Source organism: Quercus lobata, chromosome 3 (assembly GCF_001633185.2).
Source record: "Quercus lobata isolate SW786 chromosome 3, ValleyOak3.0 Primary Assembly, whole genome shotgun sequence".
Lineage (NCBI taxonomy): Eukaryota > Viridiplantae > Streptophyta > Magnoliopsida > Fagales > Fagaceae > Quercus > Quercus lobata.
The window spans coordinates 44,045,236-44,065,843 of NC_044906.1; the positions used below are offsets into that span (position 1 = coordinate 44,045,236).

General features: G+C 36.6%; 1 protein-coding gene across 3 annotated transcripts in view; it reads right to left on the reverse strand.

Moving 5' to 3' along the window:
- Positions 1-1,739: 1,739 nt before the first annotated feature.
- Positions 1,740-20,608, reverse strand: part of LOC115981875 — a 42,367-nt gene continuing 23,498 nt past the window's right edge. For 2 of the 3 annotated variants that reach the window (XM_031104293.1, XM_031104292.1), the window contains 10 exons: positions 20,392-20,488; positions 20,243-20,312; positions 19,982-20,158; positions 19,764-19,886; positions 18,593-18,676; positions 11,145-11,329; positions 10,777-10,915; positions 10,638-10,697; positions 9,470-9,541; positions 1,740-2,164 (listed from right to left, as the gene is read on the reverse strand). In XM_031104293.1, the coding sequence (XP_030960153.1) occupies positions 2,051-2,164; positions 9,470-9,541; positions 10,638-10,697; positions 10,777-10,915; positions 11,145-11,329; positions 18,593-18,676; positions 19,764-19,886; positions 19,982-20,158; positions 20,243-20,312; positions 20,392-20,488 (1,121 nt within the window). In that variant the 3' untranslated portion in view covers positions 1,740-2,050. Of the gene's footprint in view, positions 2,165-9,469; positions 9,542-10,633; positions 10,698-10,776; positions 10,916-11,144; positions 11,330-18,592; positions 18,677-19,763; positions 19,887-19,981; positions 20,159-20,242; positions 20,313-20,391; positions 20,489-20,608 lie in introns of all 3 variants that reach the window. The other variant, XM_031104294.1, reaches the window with a different exon arrangement.

The window sequence follows — 20,608 nt, forward strand, 5'->3', positions numbered from 1 at the left end:
AAATGGTGAATTAAAATGCAAAAAGTTTTGTTTGTATGTGTGAGGGGTAAAAAGTCTTAAAACATTAAACCAAATTATTCAAAGAATATTTATTTGTTAATTAGAAAAGTCTTGAAACATTGAACTAAATGAAACAAAAAGTTAATATTTAATTTGTTCTTATCTCTAATGTAGTATTTGAGAATATTTCAATTCTCTTTGCATAGAATGTACCACTTGGCATAACCTTATGATTTTCCACATGAAGTCTCTACTTATATATATATATATATATATATATAGAATACTTTTTTGCATTGCCCTTCACTGCAACATACATAAATACCACTATCACATCATCACTTCTAGAAGTTGTTTTACTAGAATGGACATGAATTCCAAAATCTTCTGTTCTATTTTTTTTTTTTTTTTAATTCTTCATAAAATGCATCAACACCTTCAAGGGAATCAAATTGCATTTCCACAATCACCATAATTGTAACTTCATAAATCATGCTCCAATATTTCTAAATTGTAACTAATATTTCTAAATTGAACCAGCTTAACATTCCATTTGTTCTTCGTTCTCAATAATATCAACTCCAAGCTAGTGGTTTCTAAGGCCTCAACCTCATGATATCTATAAGATTCTAAGTTCAAAATATCTTGCCAAAATCTTAGAACCACCCTCATGAGATTCCTCCCTATAACATCCTGGTTCGTATGGGATGAGAAATTACATTCACCTAAAAAAATAATCAAATACTTGAATAGATCTAAACATGCTTGTTTGTCAAATAATAATAACAATAATAATAATATAATCATGATGGAACTCAAGTGTCCGTTTGGAAAATATTATTTTTTGCCAACTTATTTTACTATTTAACTTATTTTTGCTACTATTCATGAATTTCACTACATTTTTTTATATTATTCATAGCCTCTTTGTACTATTTCAGCTAACTTTTACTTTTATCTGCAATACTTTTAGAGAAAGGTTTTAGTTTCAACAAAATAAGCAAATCCCAAACAGACCTTAAATTCAAAAAATCGTGATGAAAATCTTCTTCATAGAAATCATCCACATTTAAAAATTTGCAACATAATAAATTAAGGAGTTGATGTCACATCAAATTGTAACGTATAAGAGTACAATGCTAGGCGCAAAATTTTTTTATAACATTTTCACAAATTGATAAGGCAAGTTATAAGTGGAACAGCACTTTCAACTGCAACCTATTAATAACACCTCGATTATTATGTATTAATCACAAGCTATATCAGCAATTGTAAAAGAAGTTGTCAAACATATTGTAAAGTCCAAGTCTTTTGTCTCACTCTTCATATTCCTACTCCACTATATACTCCACAAATAAAAACATGCCACACGTCCATCTATTTTATTAAATGATAAATTTATACCCTCTATTATTTCAATTTCCTAAAATAAATAAATAAATAAATAACCCATCGTATTTAGGTAATTGAAATAATAGAAGGCATATATTTAGCATTTAATAAAATAGATGGATATATGACATATTTTTATTTATGAAGTATATAGTAAAGCAAGAAAAGTGAAATAGAAGATTTGGACTCCATATTGTACTCTTAGAAGAATTCCCATTCAAGTTGATTTCATCCAATTCAACAGTTGACAGCTTGTGCCGGTGGGTGTTGGGTAAGTCCCACAAAGAGCGCAACCCTTGAGTTTAATTGACACTGACTTCAGCCTTTTTGCCTAGGACAATTTAAACTTCCACAATCACAATCCGGGATTGAGGCTGTTCAATCCTTTAAATAGCTTATCATAAAACTAAAGAATATTTGTGTGATTTTAGCACTTATATACATGGCGTAGCTAGAACTGGGAAAAAAATTTAAAGGAAAAGAAAAGGGAAGAAAATTAATCTATTTCTATAACACTACTACATTACATGACATTGCAAAATGTCCTTTCTCATCCGCTCAAAAAGGATGAAAAAGAGAGATTTCCTATTTGGAATACATCAATAACAGAATTAGGACTTTTTTTCTTCAAGATTAAATTAATAGAACACATATTAAATTAGTTTCCGAAACCAAATGGTGATTTTCTCCGACTTCCTCCTTCTCCATATTGCTCGTTCCACTTCCTTAGTTCATTCATGCTTGCAGCATCATACGCAACTGACGGCCCAACCTATACAATAGAGTAGGAGACCAATTTAATGTTTCAGCAATGATAATGCCATTTACAGAAACCACGTTGATGCTGAATTGAGTTGTGTGAATTAAACAAAACAAAACAAAAAAAATTGAAGAAAAAAATTGAGCGGCTTATTCCATAAGAATAGCTAAGTTAGTCGTCTTAAGAATATTCATAGGCAAATTTTGTTTTTTTTTTTAAGACAACTTTAATCCAAAGTACAGCAAAGCCCAAATTAGTAAAGCTCCAAAAGAGAACGAGAGAGAGAGAGATTAACTAGTAATGCAGGTCTGACTCGACTTAGGTAATATCAACTTCAAAAGATCATATAAAGAGAGGAGTTTTTGATCTAGTAATAGCAACACAAGAGAACTATACTGGCATTTGCTTCAACACAAGGAAGACATTTTTGAAACATGGAGATCCACACTCTCCGCATGGGGCTTTACATTGACATAAGAATTCATGGAATGAATAATTTCTCAAGAACACTTTTATATAACCTTAAAAAAGTACTTCAGAAGAGTGAATAAGAAGGCAGATTCTACTTGTGAGCAGGAAGGAGACAGGACACAAATGATCAAGGATATCCTTATTTCACTCATTGTTCTGCATAAAAGCAAGAGACACCATTCTGGCCATGCTCTATCCACCTAATTAATTCTCAATCATTTTTGGCAATCAGCAGAAAAATCAACCAATGATAGGAACATACAGCAAAAGCATTAAAATATGGTGGTCTACACCTTATGCACTTTATTTAATGCTAGTTAAAATTCATCTGATTTTGCCATTTATTTAGCGATCCAGCAAATAGTCCAGTCTTTATTCCACTATTCATGCAAAAAAGAAAAGCTACCTTTGACAGTACCATATCTCAAATAATTATGAATATTTGCTTTGAACAGTTGGGATAATAAGAGAATCCTGAAGTTATGCCACCAACAGTTAAAATCAATCATTCAAAAGCTTGCCATATGGTTGCTATGACAACAGCTACTAGTGGTGCTACCAGTAAATACCTTATTTGAAGATGGTGATGATGCTACTTTGCCATTTAACCCAACTCAAGCTGACAAACTTACTGAATGGTTACCAAGGCAAAAAGCATTTGGTCTTAAATCATTGAGGTTGCATTCTACAATATAGGTTGATTATGATTCTATATTTAGCTATTCTGATACTCAGCTTGAATATGCATGGGATACGTTCAAGATAAAGTGAGCACCCATCAGACAAGGGAGAAGGGGGAAAAAAAAAAAAAAAAAAGAGAGAAGATCTTGACACCTGGCAAATTTCCCACCGCTGATCGGCCCAGCTGAGTTAAAAGCCCTAATTTTCTCACTTAGTCAGTCTCTACTCTCACTTTCGTTTTCAGCTCTGCCTCTATTCGCACTTCACAACAATGAAGTCCCACTCCCAACAATAGATTGCCACTCTCTCTCTCTCTCTCTTTCGCCTTTGTCGATCGTCGATGCCAGAGCTCCTCCTCCCCCTTCTTGCCGATAAGTCTCTCAAACTCTCACTCTCTCTCCCTTGCCTCGCCTCTGTTCTGAATCAAAATCGCAATTTTTTTTTCTTATCTTTTCATTATGCTTCTCACTTGCTCACTTGCCCAGTGGCCTGGGCTTTTAGCCTTACTGCCCTTAGGCCTTAGTTATGTTATTACATATTGGTTGTTTTGACTCGAGTTACCTTTTGACTTTGGAATTTTTTAGGATATATATTTGCATTGTTGCAGCCTGTGGCCTGTAATATATTGATATAGTGATATAAATAATAAACATAATATTTTTTGTTTAGCCACTGTGATACTGTTGCACACTTGTTTCTGTTATACTGTTATATAATTTATATATTTATTGTTCATGAAATTTGTAGGTAAAATGAATACCCATAAAATGTCCGACAAATTTGCCAATAATCAATTTCAGTCAGATGAAGAAACAAAGTTTCCTCTATGGAGATTTGTTACTATATTGGATAAAGCAATTGGTGGTGGTGGTGGAAACGCTGCTTTTAGTTGTAATTACTGTAGAGATGTTTTCAAGGGGTCTTATTCTAGGGTGAGAGCACATTTGTTAAAGAACCAAAAATATGGAGTAAAAGTATGCTCTAAGGTTTCAACTGAGTGTCTTGCAGAGATGCATCAAATAGAAGATGAAAGCCAAGAGGCTGATCAGAGGAAGAAGCCTAAGTTAGTACCTTTACTCACTGGTCATAGTCATATTCCTACTGACAGTATTATAGGTACAAGTCAACCATTTCAAAAAAGAAAATTGACTGGGGGGAATCATCCTTTGGAAAGGGCTTTAACAATCAATGCCAAGACCATATAGATAGTCTTGTTGCTAGGACATTTTATTATGCTGGGTTACCCTTTCATTTGGCTAAAACCCATATTTTATTGAGATGATTAAATATGCCGCTAATAATAATTTAGCGGGCTATGCTCCTCTGGGTTACTATAAATTAAGAACTACACTCTTGCAAAAAAGGGAGGGGACAAGTTGTTGGGGACAATTAAAGAAACTTGGAAAGAAAAGAGTTTAAGCATAATAAGTGATGGGTGGACGGATCCCCAAAGACCACTCATCAATTTTTTGGATACATCAGAAAAAGAGCCAATGTTCTTAAAAGAGTACAAATGCAAGCACTACATTTCAAACTTGTTTCTAGAGGTCACAGCTGAGGTTGGACGTAACAATGTTGTTCAAATCATTACTGACAGTGCACCTGTTTTGAAGTCTACAGGATCTATTGTTGAAGCTGAATATCCCACTATATTTTGGTCACCATGTGTTGTGCATACCCTCAATCTAACTTTGAAGATTATATGTGCAGCCAAATACTCTCTTCATAATGAGTTCACATATAATGAATGTCAATTGATTACGAAGTGTGCTGATAAGGCATCTTTCATTCGTGGTTTCATCATGAATCATTCAATGAGACTGGCAATTTTTAATGAATTTTCCCCTTTGAAATTACTTGATGTTGTTGATACACGATTTGCTTCAATAACATGCTTAAAAAAGATTGAAACTCATAAGAAAAGGTCTTCAAAACAGGGTCATTAGTGAGCAATGGACATCTTATAGAGAAGATGATATTGGAAAAGCTCAAACTGTGAGAATATATTTTGGATGAAATATGGTGGGACAAGGTTGACTATATTCTTCGATTCACAAGACCTATTTATGAGATGCTTCGAGTGGCCGACACAGATAAAGCTATTCTTCATGAGGTGTATGAAATGCGGGATTCAATGATAGAACAAGTGAAGAAAGAAATATACCGGTTTGAAGGCAAGCAAGAACATGAGTCGTGTATATTTAATGATGTGGCATACAATGTACTCATTGATGGGCGGAACAAAAATTGCAAACCTCTTCATTGCCTTGCTCACTCCTTGAATCCTAAGTAAGATTTCTTTCCATTCTAATTTTCTTTTCTTCCTTTTGAAATCAATAAAGTCATTTTTATTATTACTACTTATATACTTATTTTTTACTAGGTATTATACTAATCAATGGATTGTTGAGGGTAAAGGTCGTGTTCCTCCACATAAGGATCGTGACATTTCTGATGAGAGAAATAAGTCCTTAAAAAGATATTTCCCAGATATGGAAGATAGAAAGAAGTGCATGCAAAGTTTGGTTTATTTTCAGGACATATGTCCTATGATGATATTTTTTTTTTTTTTTTTTGATAGGTAATAAGAGTTTTAGGGTTTATTGATAAGAAAAGTACAATGTGTTTACGATACTAAACTCACTACACTTTAATCAAATACAATCAAATCAAAGGGAAGAGCTAACAGAAATAAGGAAACGAGACATGGAAATACAATGCGTAAAACCCCAAATATAAGACCACTCAAACAAAGTCCTAACTAGCAAAGACTTCAATAGATCAATAGGTCTCTCAATATTGTCAAATGTTCGGGTATTGCGTTCTTCCAAATTAACCACATAAGACACGCTGGAACCCTATTCCAGACATTAGAAGAGTAAATTGTATTTAGCACCACCCACAGAACCTCAAACATAAGAAAGACTTCACTCCACAAAGCATGAGCGAACTTGCAATGGATCAAAAGATGATCCACAATTTCCTCATCACACCGACATAGGAAACACCAATTACAAGAGACAAGTTCTTCTTAACAAACTGGGAGGCTCTTCTTGATTTGTTGAAGAGAATGGGTTTTGGTGTGAGGTGGTGTAAGTGGATCCGCACTTGCATATCTACAACCCAATTCTCTGTCTTGTTTAATGGGTCTCTAGCTGATTTTTTTTGGGAGCTCAAGGGGCTTGAGACAAGGGGACCCACTATCCCCCATATTGTTTCTGGTTATGATGGAGGTCTTCAGTAAGATGTTGAAAAGAGCTAAAGGGGCTGGTTTGTTTCGAGGCTTTAGGGCCGATGGTAGACGGGGGGGAGGGGTTTGTGTCTCACATCTTTTGTTCGCGGATGATACGATTTTGTTTTGTGATGCTGTTGAGGAGCAGATTCTACATGTTCGGATGCTTCTTCTTTGTTTCCATGCAATGACAAGTTTAAAGGTTAATGCGCTGAAGAGTGAGATGGTTCCCATTGGGAAGGTTCCTAATGTCCATGTCCTGGCAAAGATTTTGGGATGCCAGATTGGGTCTTTGCCTATGACCTATCTTGGTATGCCATTGGGGGCGTCCCACAAGTCCCCTACTGTTTGGAATCCTATCTTACAGAAAATTGAGCGTAGTTGGCTGGTTGGAAGAAGTTGTATTTGTCAAAAGGATGAAGACTAACGTTGCTTAAAAGCACATTATCTAGCCTCCCCACTTATTATTTGTCTCTTTTTACCATCCCAACGCATGTGACTAATAAAATTGAAAGGTTGCAAAGGGATTTCTTGTGGGGGAACTCCAAGTTACATTTGGTGGGTTGGGACAAGGTGTGTACACCTTTGATAAATGGTGGGTTAGGAGTAAGGAAATTAATTACTTTTAATAAAGCCTTACTAGGGAAGTGGTTATGGCAGTTTGGGATTAAGGAGACAAGGCTTTGGAGAAGGGTTGTAGCTCTCAAGTTTGGGGAAGAATGGGGGGATGGACGTCCAAGCTAGGTAGAGGGGTGCATGGGTGTGGCTTGTGGAGAAGTATTCGTATGGGATGGGAGGATTTTAGCAAGAATATTCGCTTTGAGGTAGGGGTGGGGGATAGAGTGAAGCTCTGGACAAATCAATGATGTGGGGATTCTCCACTTCAATTGACTTTTCCGAGGGTGTATGGGATTGCATCCAATAAAGAGGCATCAGTGGCCTCTTCTCTTGAGCGGTTGGGGTTAGAGGAGCGGAGAAGTTGGGATGTTCATTTTATTCGGAGACCAAATGATTGGAAAATGGGTGGTGTGGATGATTTTCTCCATACCTTGGGCTCAAATCTTCCTCCTATAGAGAACGAAGATCATATGCAATGGAAGTTGACAAAGAATGGGGACTTTGGTATTCGTTCGTTTTACAATAAGTTGAGAAGCCCCTTAACCATTATTTTTCCTTGGAAAGGTGTTAGGAAGGTTAAGGCTCCTCGACGTGTTTCCTTCTTTGTGTGGACTGCTGTATGGGATAGGATCCTTACAGGTGATAATTTGAGGGGTAGAGGGTTGGTTCTTGTTGACTGGTGTATCATTTGCCGTAGTAATGGGGAGACGACGGATCATTTGTTACTACATTGTGGAAAGGCTTATTGGCTGTGGAGTTTGGTGTTTAGATCTTTTGGGTTTTCTTGGGTCTTGCCAAGATCAATTGCGGATACTCTATCCAGTTGGTGGAATTGGCCTGGGAAGCATGTGTAATAGGAGGGAGCATAATAGGAGGACGTTTGAGGGAGCGTAATAGGAGGACATTTGAGCACATGGACAGGTCGGATGACCAACTATTGGCCACTTTCAGTGGCACTCTGTTTGACTGGTATAGGGCTTGGGGACTCACCTCTAGTGATTCTCTCCCTATATTCTTTAGCTCTCTCCTGTGTACTTAGTATCTTTTCCTTTCGGTATCTTTAATCTTTTTCTGTTCCCTTTGTATTTTTCTCGCTGCCTTATGTTTTTCTGCATAAGGTAGTGTTCTTGAATATATATCTTTATTACCTATCAAAAAAAAGGTTATCTACTGTGAGAATACCATCCCTAGCAGTTGTCCATAAAAAGAAAGACACCCTTTTATGTACCTTAACACACCAAATGCTCCATCAAGGGAAAGAAACAAAAGGGGCTTTCAATAAAGAGTTATAAAAACAGCGCACATCAAAAACACCACTACAATTCAATTATCAAATCAGGATATCATCGCCCTCTCCCCTTGGTATTTTGGAGGAAATATGCTCAAAGAAAGAGTAAAATCTCCCCAACTCCCAGTCATTAAAGTCGCGACGGAAAAGTAAGTCCATGGAAGAAAGATATAACTCAGATACATTGCTTTGGTGGTTAGTCCATGGGTCCTCATTACCTATGCTTCAAAGCATAGTTGTAAAGCTTCTTGGACAACCTTGTTCATCATCATGCACCGAGAGGAATTGGAGTACATATAGCTTTATTCATTGTTTGAAGAGGAACAGAATTAGTCCTAGACGTGCTGAAGATTTAGTATATGTTCATTCTAATATTCGACTTCTTTCAAGAAAGAGGGAGGAGTACAATAAAGGATAATCTCTTAAGTGGGACAATGGTGGTGATTCTTGGGATGAGCCATTTGGAGGAGCTAGATTGCTTGAGATTGCATTTTTATCACTAGATGAGCCTGAGTTGGAGGTAAAAGGCTTGTCTTTTTCTTTTTCTTTTTCTTTTTCTTTTTTTTTGATGTTGAATGTAGTTTATTTGAAGCTTTGAACTCTTTGTTTGTACTTTAAACAACACCTTATGGGTGTTTGTTTATTTGAACTCTTGGTTTGTATTTGAGACAACATTTTATAATGTCATTGTACTTGTTTGTTGTTTAGCCGTTAAATTAATTTTAGATATGTTTTCAAGCATTTTATTGTTGTTGCTTAATGTTAAAACTTAAGATAAGCATAAATTATGTACAAAAATATTTAAATATACCTAAAAATAAATATAAATCAATTAATTGCCGTGTCCATAATTCTATGATGAATCATCATCTTCATAAGACTAGATAACTACAATAAAATAACTCCTGAAAGATAATTATGAGCATGACTTAATTCCAAGTGAAATAGCCATGATGAATAATCTTATGCAGTCAAGCTGAACACTTATCCAATAATAAAAATACAGTTCATATTTTAAATTTCCTACCTTGGCTTTTGACTGAATCAAATCATCCAAACCAAGTGCTCGTATGGCTGGAGCTACATTGCTTTTGCTTCCCTATAAAACAATTAAACAGATGCCAAAAGAAAACATAACAAAATTAGAATGAAGATTGTAATACATTGGAACTAATGATAAATGTAAGCAGCAAAAGGGAACCAGAACAGTTTCTTGTGAGTAGTAAAGTGCCAGATTGTGGGTTCAGAATTGTCTAAATGGTAATTCAGACAACCAGATGGAGCCAATGACATGGTGTGGTTTGAGAGGCTTCACCAGTCATGTCACTATCCAAGTATAAGATCTAAGATGGACTTTAAACCACCTCACAGGATAACACAACCAAATGCACATACTACAAAAAATTGTTGCTTCTATTCAACAAAGACCAAAATAAAATAGTTCAAGGAAGAAAAAAAAAGTTGGGGGGGGGGGGGGGGGGGGGGGGGAGGAGGAGAAACATTCATGCACTATCTGATCACTTCTTTCATTAGTAAGTCACACACATACATATGGATCTTGAACCCAAAATTCTCCACCCTATTCTTACCAAAGAAGTTACCAATTGAGCTAGAATTCAATTGGCCCTGATTTGATTAGATTTTAAAAAGAGATTAGTCTATATGTATCATGGTACAGCAAAAGCTCTTCAATTAGATAGCAACACTGACTATTCAAAGATATCTATCTTGTTTCCAGCATAACAATGATTAAATGATAATATCAACATCTGACTACACAAGTGCAAGACGCAGAAGAAAAGAAAAGGAAAGCAAACACGTTTGATTAAAGTTTGGGAATATACTAGGGAAGCCATATCCATCTGAGAGAGAGAAAGGGTGAAAGAAATTTGGATGAACATAATGAGGCTGACTTCTCTAATCAATTGTCCTAAAATTTCATATGTTGTTCCCCACACTCAGCTTCTTGTCAGTTTTCACAAGCAACTAGAACACTTTCATCTTTTTTACACATAAAACCCAACATATATATTAGATTTTATACTTTCATTAACAGAAATTCATGAATGACGCATTTCTAAACTGTAAGGTTCATCCTGACATGCAGTTCTGAGGTGTGCCTGGCCCCAAATACTGATGGAAATGAGAATGTAAGTTGAATCTTCAGACCTTACTTGAGATAACATCTCACCTACCTTTTTTTCTTCTTCTAAAAGTTCTTGGACAGGTCTATATGCTGCAGCAATACAGAGATTCTGTGGGGGGAAAAGATGATTAGGTATGAAACAATCACATTTAGAAATTTCAGAAAGACATTCAGCATCAGCGCATTACCTTCAAATCACTACCGGAATATCCTTCAGTTGCATAAGCAAGTTGTTCAAATGAAAAATCAGGTTCTAGAATCTCTTGTGAAAGAAATATTCTCAAAATCTTCATACGATTTTCAGCATCTGGTAAGTCCACGTATATCCTAAAGAGCAACCAAACATAACTCATTTGGCAATACTGTTTATTTTGTTCTGTTTTTAATTACATCATCTCTTTCCCAAATTCAAGGGTCATTAGCATTAAAATGGAGCAAAAAAAAGCATGTGTGGCTTATATGCAGAGCATATGATGATTTTGACAAATGACAAAAAAAAAAAACTAACCATCTAAGTCCTTAAATCTCAATGTGCATTTTTACTAAGAAATGTTACCTTCTTGGTAAGCGACGAATGACAGCATCATCAAGGTCAAAAGGCCGGTTTGTGGCACCAAGAATGAGGATTTTTTGGCTATCTTTTGACCTCAATCCATCCCAAGCTGCCATAAACTCGTTTCTCATTCTTCTAGTGGCCTCATGCTCAAAGGAACCACCACGAGCACCAAGCAGACTGTCAACCTACAAACAAAATTTAACATCTTAAAGAAGCAATTTGCAAAGACAAACAAAAATAACCATAACATATTAAACAAGGATTCAATTTTGGGTAATTAATGTAACATTGTATCATCAGAACAAAGCAAAAACCCATTTATATTTCGTCAGAGATGCCCTCCAAATGGGCAAAAAAGAGAACCAAAAAGAGAAGAAAAATCTTGAACAGAATATTGATGAATTATCATCCACAAATCCAGATAGAAGAGCCTGTGGGGAAATATTAGAAGCAGATTTACACACATCTTTCACTACATGTTAAAAGTATATTTAACATGTACTTCTTTCACTACATGTTAAATTTTAATAAAATCATAATCGTAAGATAACTTCCACAATTAACCAAAAACTACCAAAATGTTTTAAAACATCAAATTGATTAGTTTCCTAGATATATTAAGAGTAAATTAAAAAACTCGGGGTTTGGGGGAAGAGGGGGCGATTCTGCAAAAGCATTTTATAGGGAAATTTTATCCCCCTAAAGTAGTAAAGAAAGGGTTGTTCAACATCCTTCCCTTCATTCATTTCTTAATAAAGTATTTCTTGTTCTCCATCTCGTATTTTTTTTTTTTTTTTTTGGGGGGGGGGGGGGTTAAGGAGGATTACTCGTGCTATTTTAACTTTTCTGAAATGTGAGCTTTGATATATAAGTAGTGTTAAATTATCGGCTGTCCCAAAAGTTTAAACCTTTAGGAAATGGTGAATTTAATCACTTAACCACAATTCTAACACTTCCCCTCATGTGTGGGTGATGAGCACAAGGAAGAGCTCAAGGAAAAAGAAGATTAAATATACAATGATTCAAGAGCTATAGTGGTGGCATCAGCACCCATCGAGCCGATTTTGGATGCGGTGGTGGCTGGGAAAGAGGAAAGGAAGGTATGGATTTTTTTGGTGTTGATCTTCCAGAGTTTTCTTCATTCGAGGGGGTCCATCGCAGCTGTCACACTATTAAGGAATTGGTTGGAGATTTGGATAAATCATGGGGTAATTCTAAAGAATGGATGTTACAACTGAGAGATGGTAAGCAGATAGTGATTCCACTGTCGTTTTATCAGTCTCTAGATAGCAAGTCAGATTGCTCAGTCAAGGAGGGAGAAGCTGGTCCAGGTGATAATTGTTTTGTCACGAAAAGGAAAATTGTTAGCTGGGCAGACAAGCGTGATAAGGTGGTTGATTCTTTGACTGTTGTTAATGGGTTGGAGGATGAGCTATGGGAATTTGATGAAAGGTTGATTTGACTTGGGAGAGAGGTAGGGAGCCATTAGTTGTGGTACCTTTGGTCACAGAAATTTCGTTGGAAATTGAGTGTAATTCTGGGATAGATCTTAGTTGTAAGGAGAATGTTGATAGCAATCAATTATCACTGTGGGTAACTAAAAGGATTAAGGCATTTAGGAAACCCATGGGGACTTAAGAGGCCAGAAAAAATAAATAAATAAATAAAAATAAGCAACAACAGGAGGTAGGTAGTCAGAAGAAGCTGGTTTCATCAAGGCAGAAGGGCCAGCGGGAACTAAAGAATTTAATGAGCTTTTTGAACGTTGAATATGGGTAAGCTAAGTTAAAGAGTGTCAGTAGTGAGAGGACTGTTGTGGTACATCAATGAATTTGAAGATTATTTCTTGGAACGTTAGGGGGTTGAATGAGTGGGATAAAAGGCTTCAGGTTAGAAACCTAATTAGAAATTGGAGGCCTAATATTGTTTGTCTTCAAGAAACTATATTGGAGTTGATAACCAGAGCTGTGATTCGCAGTTTGTGGGGTGGCCAACATGTTGACTGGTCATATTTAGGTTCTTGTGGAGCTTCTGAAAGGGTGTTGCTGATGTGGGACAAGCGGGTTGTGGATAAAGTGGAGGAAGCAGTGGGAAGCTTTTCGGTGTCTTGTAAATTTAAAAGTGTGGTTGACCAATTTGTTTAGGCATTTACTGGAGTGTATGGTCCTAACTCAGTGAGTGATAGAAGGCTGTTATGGGAGGAATTGTTTGGATTAAGCAGTTGGTGGAATGTTCCTTGGTGTATGGGAGGTGACTTTAATGCGATAAGATTTCCTTCCAAACATGTGGTTCCACTATTTTTACTGCTGCTATGTGTGAGTTCTCTGATTTTATTTCTGAGCAAGGTCTTATTGATATCCCCATAGAAGGAGCAAATTTTACCTGGCCTTAATTCTAGGGAAATTGAGTCGAAGGCGCGGTTGAACAGAATTTCTGTTCTCTGCAGATTGGGAGGCTAAGTTTCCTACTGTGTGCCAAAGAAGAATGTCTAGGCTTTTATCAAATCACTTTCCGATTGTCCTAGAGGGTGGATCCTTCCAGCATAAGGGTAGGAGGCTGTTTAGATTTGAGAACATGTGGCTTAACCGCTTAAGGATGAAGGCTTTGTGAAAAGGGTGCGTTTCTGGTGGGATTCCTATCATTTTCAAGGTGCTCCAAGTTTTGTGTTGGCAAATAAATTAAAGTTGTTGAAAAATGACTTGAAAAATGGAATGTTGAGGTGTTTGGAAATGTAGAAGAACGAGGAAAACAGTTGTGGAAGGATCTTAGTAAGTTTGAAACTATTGAGGAAAGTCGTGGTCTAACGGAGGAGCAGAAGCTAGATTTTGAAAGAATCCGAGGGGAGCTTGTAAAAGCTTCTCTTTTGGAAGAAATATGTTAAGCGCAAAAATCTAGAGTACTTTGTATTAGAGAAGGAGATAGGAATACTAAATTCTTCCATCGTTTAGCCAATTCTCACAGAAGATTTAACTCCACAGATAGGCTTATGGTGGATGAAGAGCTGTCTTTGGATCTGAATGTCATAGCAGAGTTTATTTCTCACTTCTATAGGCAGCTTTATTCTAAAGATGTGGTTAATAGACCTGTACTTGACGTGGAATTCTCTAGAATTTCTGAGGAGGATGCTATTTGATTAGATGGGTCGATTGATGAGGATGAGGTGTATGGGATGATCCATGGTTTTAATGGCAATAAGGCTCTTAGCCCTGATGGGTTTTCCATGGCTTTTTTCCAGTCTTGTTGGAGTGTGTTGAAAGTTGAGATTATGGAAGTTTTTCAAAACTTTAATACTAAGCTGTATTTGACAAGAGTCTTAATACTGCATTTCTTGCCCTTATTCCTAAAAAGACAGATGCTATGGAGATCAAGGATTTTAGGCCAATCAATTTAGTTGGTGGGATTTACAAGACTATTTCAAAGCTGTTGGCTAATCGGTTCTCAAGGGTGGCACATGGGCTCATTTCAGATTCTCAGAATGCATTTGTAAAAGGTAGACAAATTTTGGATTCCATGTTAATTATTTCTGAATGTATTGCTAGTAGATTGAAGACAGGGATTCAGGGGTATTGTATAAGTTGGATGTGGAGAAGGCATATGATCATGTGAATTGGGGTTTTCTAATGTATATGTTGCAGCATCGTGGGTTTTCTAGAAAAGTTGAGAAAATGGATTATGCGTTGCATTTCTACCGTTAAATTTTCCATTTAGATTAATGGGAGTCCTTTGGATTTTTTTGGAAGCTCTAGGGGGATTAGGCAAGGGGATCCTCTATCTCCATTTCTCTTTGATGTTGTTTTGGAGGCTTTGAGCTATATGTTGGATGTGGCTATAGCTGCTGGACAGTTTTTGAGCTTCTCTGTAGGTTCTACTCCTAGTACATCGATGATGGTGTCTCGTCTTTTATTTGTAAATGACACCCTTATCTTTTTGTGATGCTGACCCTAATCAGTTGGTTACTTTGAGGGGGATTCTCAATAGATTTGAGGATGTTTCAGGGTTTAGAATTAATTTGGGAAAATGAGAGTTGGTACCAGTTGGTGAGGTATGTAATCTGGATGTGTTAGCGGGGTTGTTAGGTTGTAGGCATTCTTCCCTTCCTTTGAAATATTTGGGACTTCCTTTAGAGGCTAAATTCAAGGAGTTGTCAATCTGGAACCCAATATTAGAGAAGATGGAACGAAGACTAGCAGGGTGGAAGAGACTTTATTTATCTAAGGGGGGTAATGTAACTCTTATTAAAAGTACTCTTTCCTCTTTACCTACTTATTTCCTTTCCATATTTCCTATATCAGGGAAGGTTGCTAATCGCATGGAGAAATTACACAAAGATTTTCTTTGGAGTAGTATTAGTGGTGATTCTAAGTTACACCTGGTGAAATGGGCTAAGGTTTGTAAGTCATTGCAGGTTGGAGGGCTAGGTATAAGACGATTGAGAAGCTTTAACTCTACTTGTTAGGCAAGTGGTTGTGGAGGTATGGGTTAGATACAGATGCTTTATGGAGAAGGGTTATAGAGGCAAAATGTGTGGATGATTGGGATGGGTGGTAAACGAAAAAGGTGACAACTACATATGGTGTTAGCCTCTGGAGGTTTATTAGAAGGGGGTAGCCGAACTTCTTTAAACTCCTACAGTATGATGTAGGTGATGGTACTAGAGTGAAGTTTTGGAAGCATGCATGGTGTGGGGATTGTACCCTTAAAAAGGCTTTTCCAGATCTTTTTTGCCTTAGTAGGGCAAGGGACTCTTCAAGGACGAAGGTTTTGTGTTGGACTGGTGGGAGGATTCATTGGAATTTTCAATTTCATCATGCACCGCAAGATTGGGAAGAAGACTCTTTTGATCGGTTTATGGCCATTGTTTTACTCTTCGAAAGTGCGGGAGGTTGGCCCTGATAAGGTTTGTTAGAAGCCAGCAAGGAGTCGAGGTTTTGAGGTTAGAAGTTTCTATCTTTCTTTCTACCCTCCTATTCTCTCCTTCCCATGGAGGTTTTTGTGGCAATCGAATGTCCCTCCAAGGGTGGCTTTCTTTTCATGGTCAGCCTCTTTAGGTAAGATTCTTATAACTGATAACCTTCGTAGAAGGAGTATTATTGTTCTTGATCGATGCTATATGTGTAAAAGGTGTGGGGAGTTGGTGGATCACCTTCTGCTTCATTGCCTAATAGCTCCTGAGCTGTGGACTTTGGTGTTTTGTTTGTTTGGACTCAATTGGGTTATGCCTCTTAAGGTATTTGAGCTGTTTGAGTCTTGGCAAGGTAAATTCAGGCAAAATTGTGATATTGTTTTTTGGAGACTTGTGCCGCATTGCTTGATGAGGGGTATTTGGAGAGAAAGGAATGCTAGATGCTTTGAGGGATGTGAGCGAGTCCTTGCTAGAGATTAGGTCTTTTTTCTTGCATACTCTCCTTGTTTGGAGAGCGGCTTTGTTGCATTTTTCTTGTTTTTCCCTTCCTGCTTTACTTGATCATTATAATTTTGGTTCTTGATTTTTGTCCCCACAGTACATCCCCAATATACTCGGGTTGGCTAGTTTTTTCTTAATAAAATTCTTTCATTACCTATCCAAAAAAAAAAAAGAATTGTGGTCTAGTTTTGATGTCGGACCTTCATAGTACCTTTGATAGGTCATTTTAGTTATTAGTATTGAGTCTTTTAGGTTGAGAAGCTGCTGGATCAGGATTTAATTAAGTTCTATTAGAATAAGGGCTATTTGGTAATTTCCAGAAATCTGGAATGGGCTGTCATTGGCTGTACCAAAGGCACATGAGTCTTATTTTATGGTTAGAGTCCTATTTGGTTTAGGAGTTATTACGTCTTATATTTAATTGTTGTTAGTGTTCTTATTCATTCTCAGAATGGGTTATTTAGAGTCCAAGTCCTAGGAAAGGGATAACTATAGTCTCTAGGAAAGGGATAAAGGCTCTTTTGTGGTCATGTTATTTCAGAATATAGTGATTTATTAATAAAACTCAGCAGCTTATTTTAAGCTTGTTTGTGTGATGCAAACTTCTCCGAGGTGTGATGCCAAGGAACCCTAGGTGTGATGCTTAGGAAGACCTAGGTGTGATTGCCTAGAGTTTTATTTATGTTATTTTCTGTTTATCCCCTGTTTCAGCCCCAAAACAGCCATCAATATTCATTATTTTCTAACCTAAACTCTTAAACGTCAATCCTTATTCAAGAATTCTTCAAGAAACCTAGTATAGTGCTGAATTTCTTAAAGATCCTACATCAGTGGGCCTAAACTCCCCCTTAATAAGTGGGCTCCAACACATGGGATTTTAACATTTTAAATGAGAGGCAGAGTAATGCCAAAGATCAAACTCAAGATCTCTTACTCTAATACCATGTTAAATTACAAATTGTCCCAAAAGCTTAAGTTATTAAGAAATGTTAAATTAATTCACTTGACCACATTTCTAACAAATGTAATTTTGAAACTTCAAAAAATAAAAATTCAAACATATTCTGAAGTTTTTCCATTATTTTAGCTGACAGCCTTGTTAGCGAAATTATCAATATTGGTTTCAAACATGTGTTACGGAATGTCAATAAGTTGTTTAAATAGAACTTCTACAATACAAAAGAAGGTGCACTGTGTTGTGACTTGTGAGACTGGTGATGTGAAGATAATACTGAGAATATAAATTCATGACAAAAACATTCACTATTTTTACAGAAAAATACAATTAAAAAGCTAAGTCTCAAACCCTCCCATAGTTTTCATTGAGATTTAGAGTTAGATAGGCCACAGGTGCATTTTTTATATAATGGGGAAGTTTTCACAGTTGTTGGACTTTAGAATTCAGTTGTAGGAGTAGGACAGATACTGTATGAAGTGTCAGGGATAACGACCTGGAAGCCTTATATATCAAGAAAAAATGTCTTACAACAATCTACATTATGTTTGACCCTTTAATTGACAATTCTAAGCATAAAGAGAGGTGGAGGACAGAGAAACAAAAAAAAAAAAAAAAAATCTTAATTTTGGGTTTAGCAGCTTCACCATGTTCATGTTCAGTATTGCGTAATGAATAGTGAATACTTTGCTGAGGTCAACATAGGGTGCACGGAATACCTTTGCAGTCCAACTTATCAAAAAAGGGATACCTTTGCAGTCTCTGTCTTTGAACCCATGTAGCTCCTTCATGGAGGTCACAAATTATTCCTTTATATGATAATGCAACTGATTTAATATTGTTTATCCTCTTCTGTGATGTTGCATCTTTGCACAAATTTTGTTGTTACTAAAATGAAAAACTAAAAATCGAAGGGATGACAGTATTTGGTTCACAATGTACATAAGCAATTATGTTCCAAATTCTCCCAAGTAATAAAGAAATTATACTTAGATATGTGACACAAACAACCAGTTTGTTTTACTGCATATTTTCATAGCAAAAACCAACCTCATCATCAACTGCACGTATTTCCTAACAGAAACTCACCTCATCAACAAATATAATGACAGGAGCAAGCTTGCTAGCAAAGGAGAAGAGAGCCTTGGTAAGCTTTTCAGCATCTCCAAACCACTGTATCAAGTAACAAATTTGTAATTAATTATCTCCTGAGCACAATAGAAAGATACCCCCCCCCCCTCTCTCTCTCTCTCTCTCTCTCTCTCTCATACATAAGGGGTTGCAAGGGCCATTTTGGCTAAAGCTAGTAATAATAATTTAAGAAGGGAAAGAATAAAAGAATATGATTAATGCTTACAATGAAACCAGAAAAAGACACAGCATAGTTTAAATAATATTCCACAGCATTTCCTCACAAATTATCAAAGAATCAATAATTTTCCAAATCAGTAATTCACACCAATGTTTTAAAAACCGGACTGGAGGCAAAACCAGATTTGCCTCCAGTTCCCGGTTTTAGCCATTTTTTCCGGACTGTACTTGCCTCTGATTCCCGGTTCAAGCAGTCAGACCAGCCAGTCCAGTCCGGTTTTTAAAAACTTGATTCACACCATCAGATTTACAATTCCATCGGAATGGGCAGAGGCACCTCTAATTGTTCATCATTTCAGCAGATATAATACTGAGAAGACTAGTTACATTGAATGATGCCATTCCTTTTCTATTTTTTAATGATTCTATGGGGGAGGAGAGGGGGGGGATTTGAACCCTAGACATTTCCATTAGAAACATGGAAGGTGTCAATTGAACTACAAGACTCTTGGTGAATGATGTCATTCATAAAAATACTTTTTGTTCTAAACCTGGATCAGATTTTTCAGGATGCAAAAGAAGATAATGTAAATTAAATTTATCCATTGTTCATTGCCAAGAAAAAAAAAAGTATACTAGAAACACAGGAAAACACACACACACACAAATACCAAGGAATTTGAAAGAAGAATTTGCAACTATGCTTGTATGGATATCCAAATTCATTATAGCCAGCATGAAACCAAGTTATATGAACTTAATTACTCCATTCATCCCACAATAGCCAAAACAGCCCAAAAAAAAAAAAAAAAAAAGGAAAATAGCATCAGTCCTCAGAGGATGAAACAGCCATGAACTGGAACTGGAATACTACAAAATTATAAGAAGCATTGCAAGTATTTAGATCCTAAACAATCTCGTATAATGTAGCATCTCCTTTTCTGCATACCTTTGATGTAAGAGTTGAACCAGTTATGCTGATAAAGTTCGCCCCAGCTTCCGTTGCAAGCGCCTTGGCAAGAAGGGTTTTCCCAGTTCCAGGAGGCCCAAAAAGTAATATTCCTTTGCAAGGCTAACAAAAGCATTCACAAAATCACATAATGGAAAAAGCACACCACAAATTCCATCCAACCCTGATCAAAACGCATAAAAGGAACAAATCAATACCCGCAACAAATTTCCATGGGAAAACAGTTCCGGTCTCCTCATTGGAAGAATAACAAGTTCATTCAGTGCCTTCTTCACATCTTCTAGAGCACCTATATCATCAAACTTGACACCAATTTCACCCGGGGGCACCACAGCTGAAATAAAGTTGCTCTCATACTCATCCTTTGCGATGTTCTGTCATCATTTATGTGTTAGAGGTGTACACAAGATACAAAGCCGTTTAACATTTCTATTTGGATAGTAATTGATGAAACATGCCTTCAAACTCTGTGAGGGCTTTCGAGATATAGCTTCTTGCTCCTTCAACCTCAAAATCGCAGTTTCAAGGCTTCACGCACATAAGAACAACAATCAACTTCAAGGTTGTAGAAACCCAAATAATTTTTAGCGATGAAAAGAATCTATACCTTTCACGAGGTAGGTACAATCTTTCCCCTTTTATCAACGGAAGATTACAGGAAGACAAGTAATGATTTTTAGCCCAGCCAACAACTTTCTCAGCCTCTGCAAATGAATTTGATAATAATGATCTTCAGATAAAACTGGCTAGTAATTGACAACAACACATCAGTAACCATTCTGCGTGTGAAGTTATCCTGAGAGCTAAATCACAAGCCATACAGC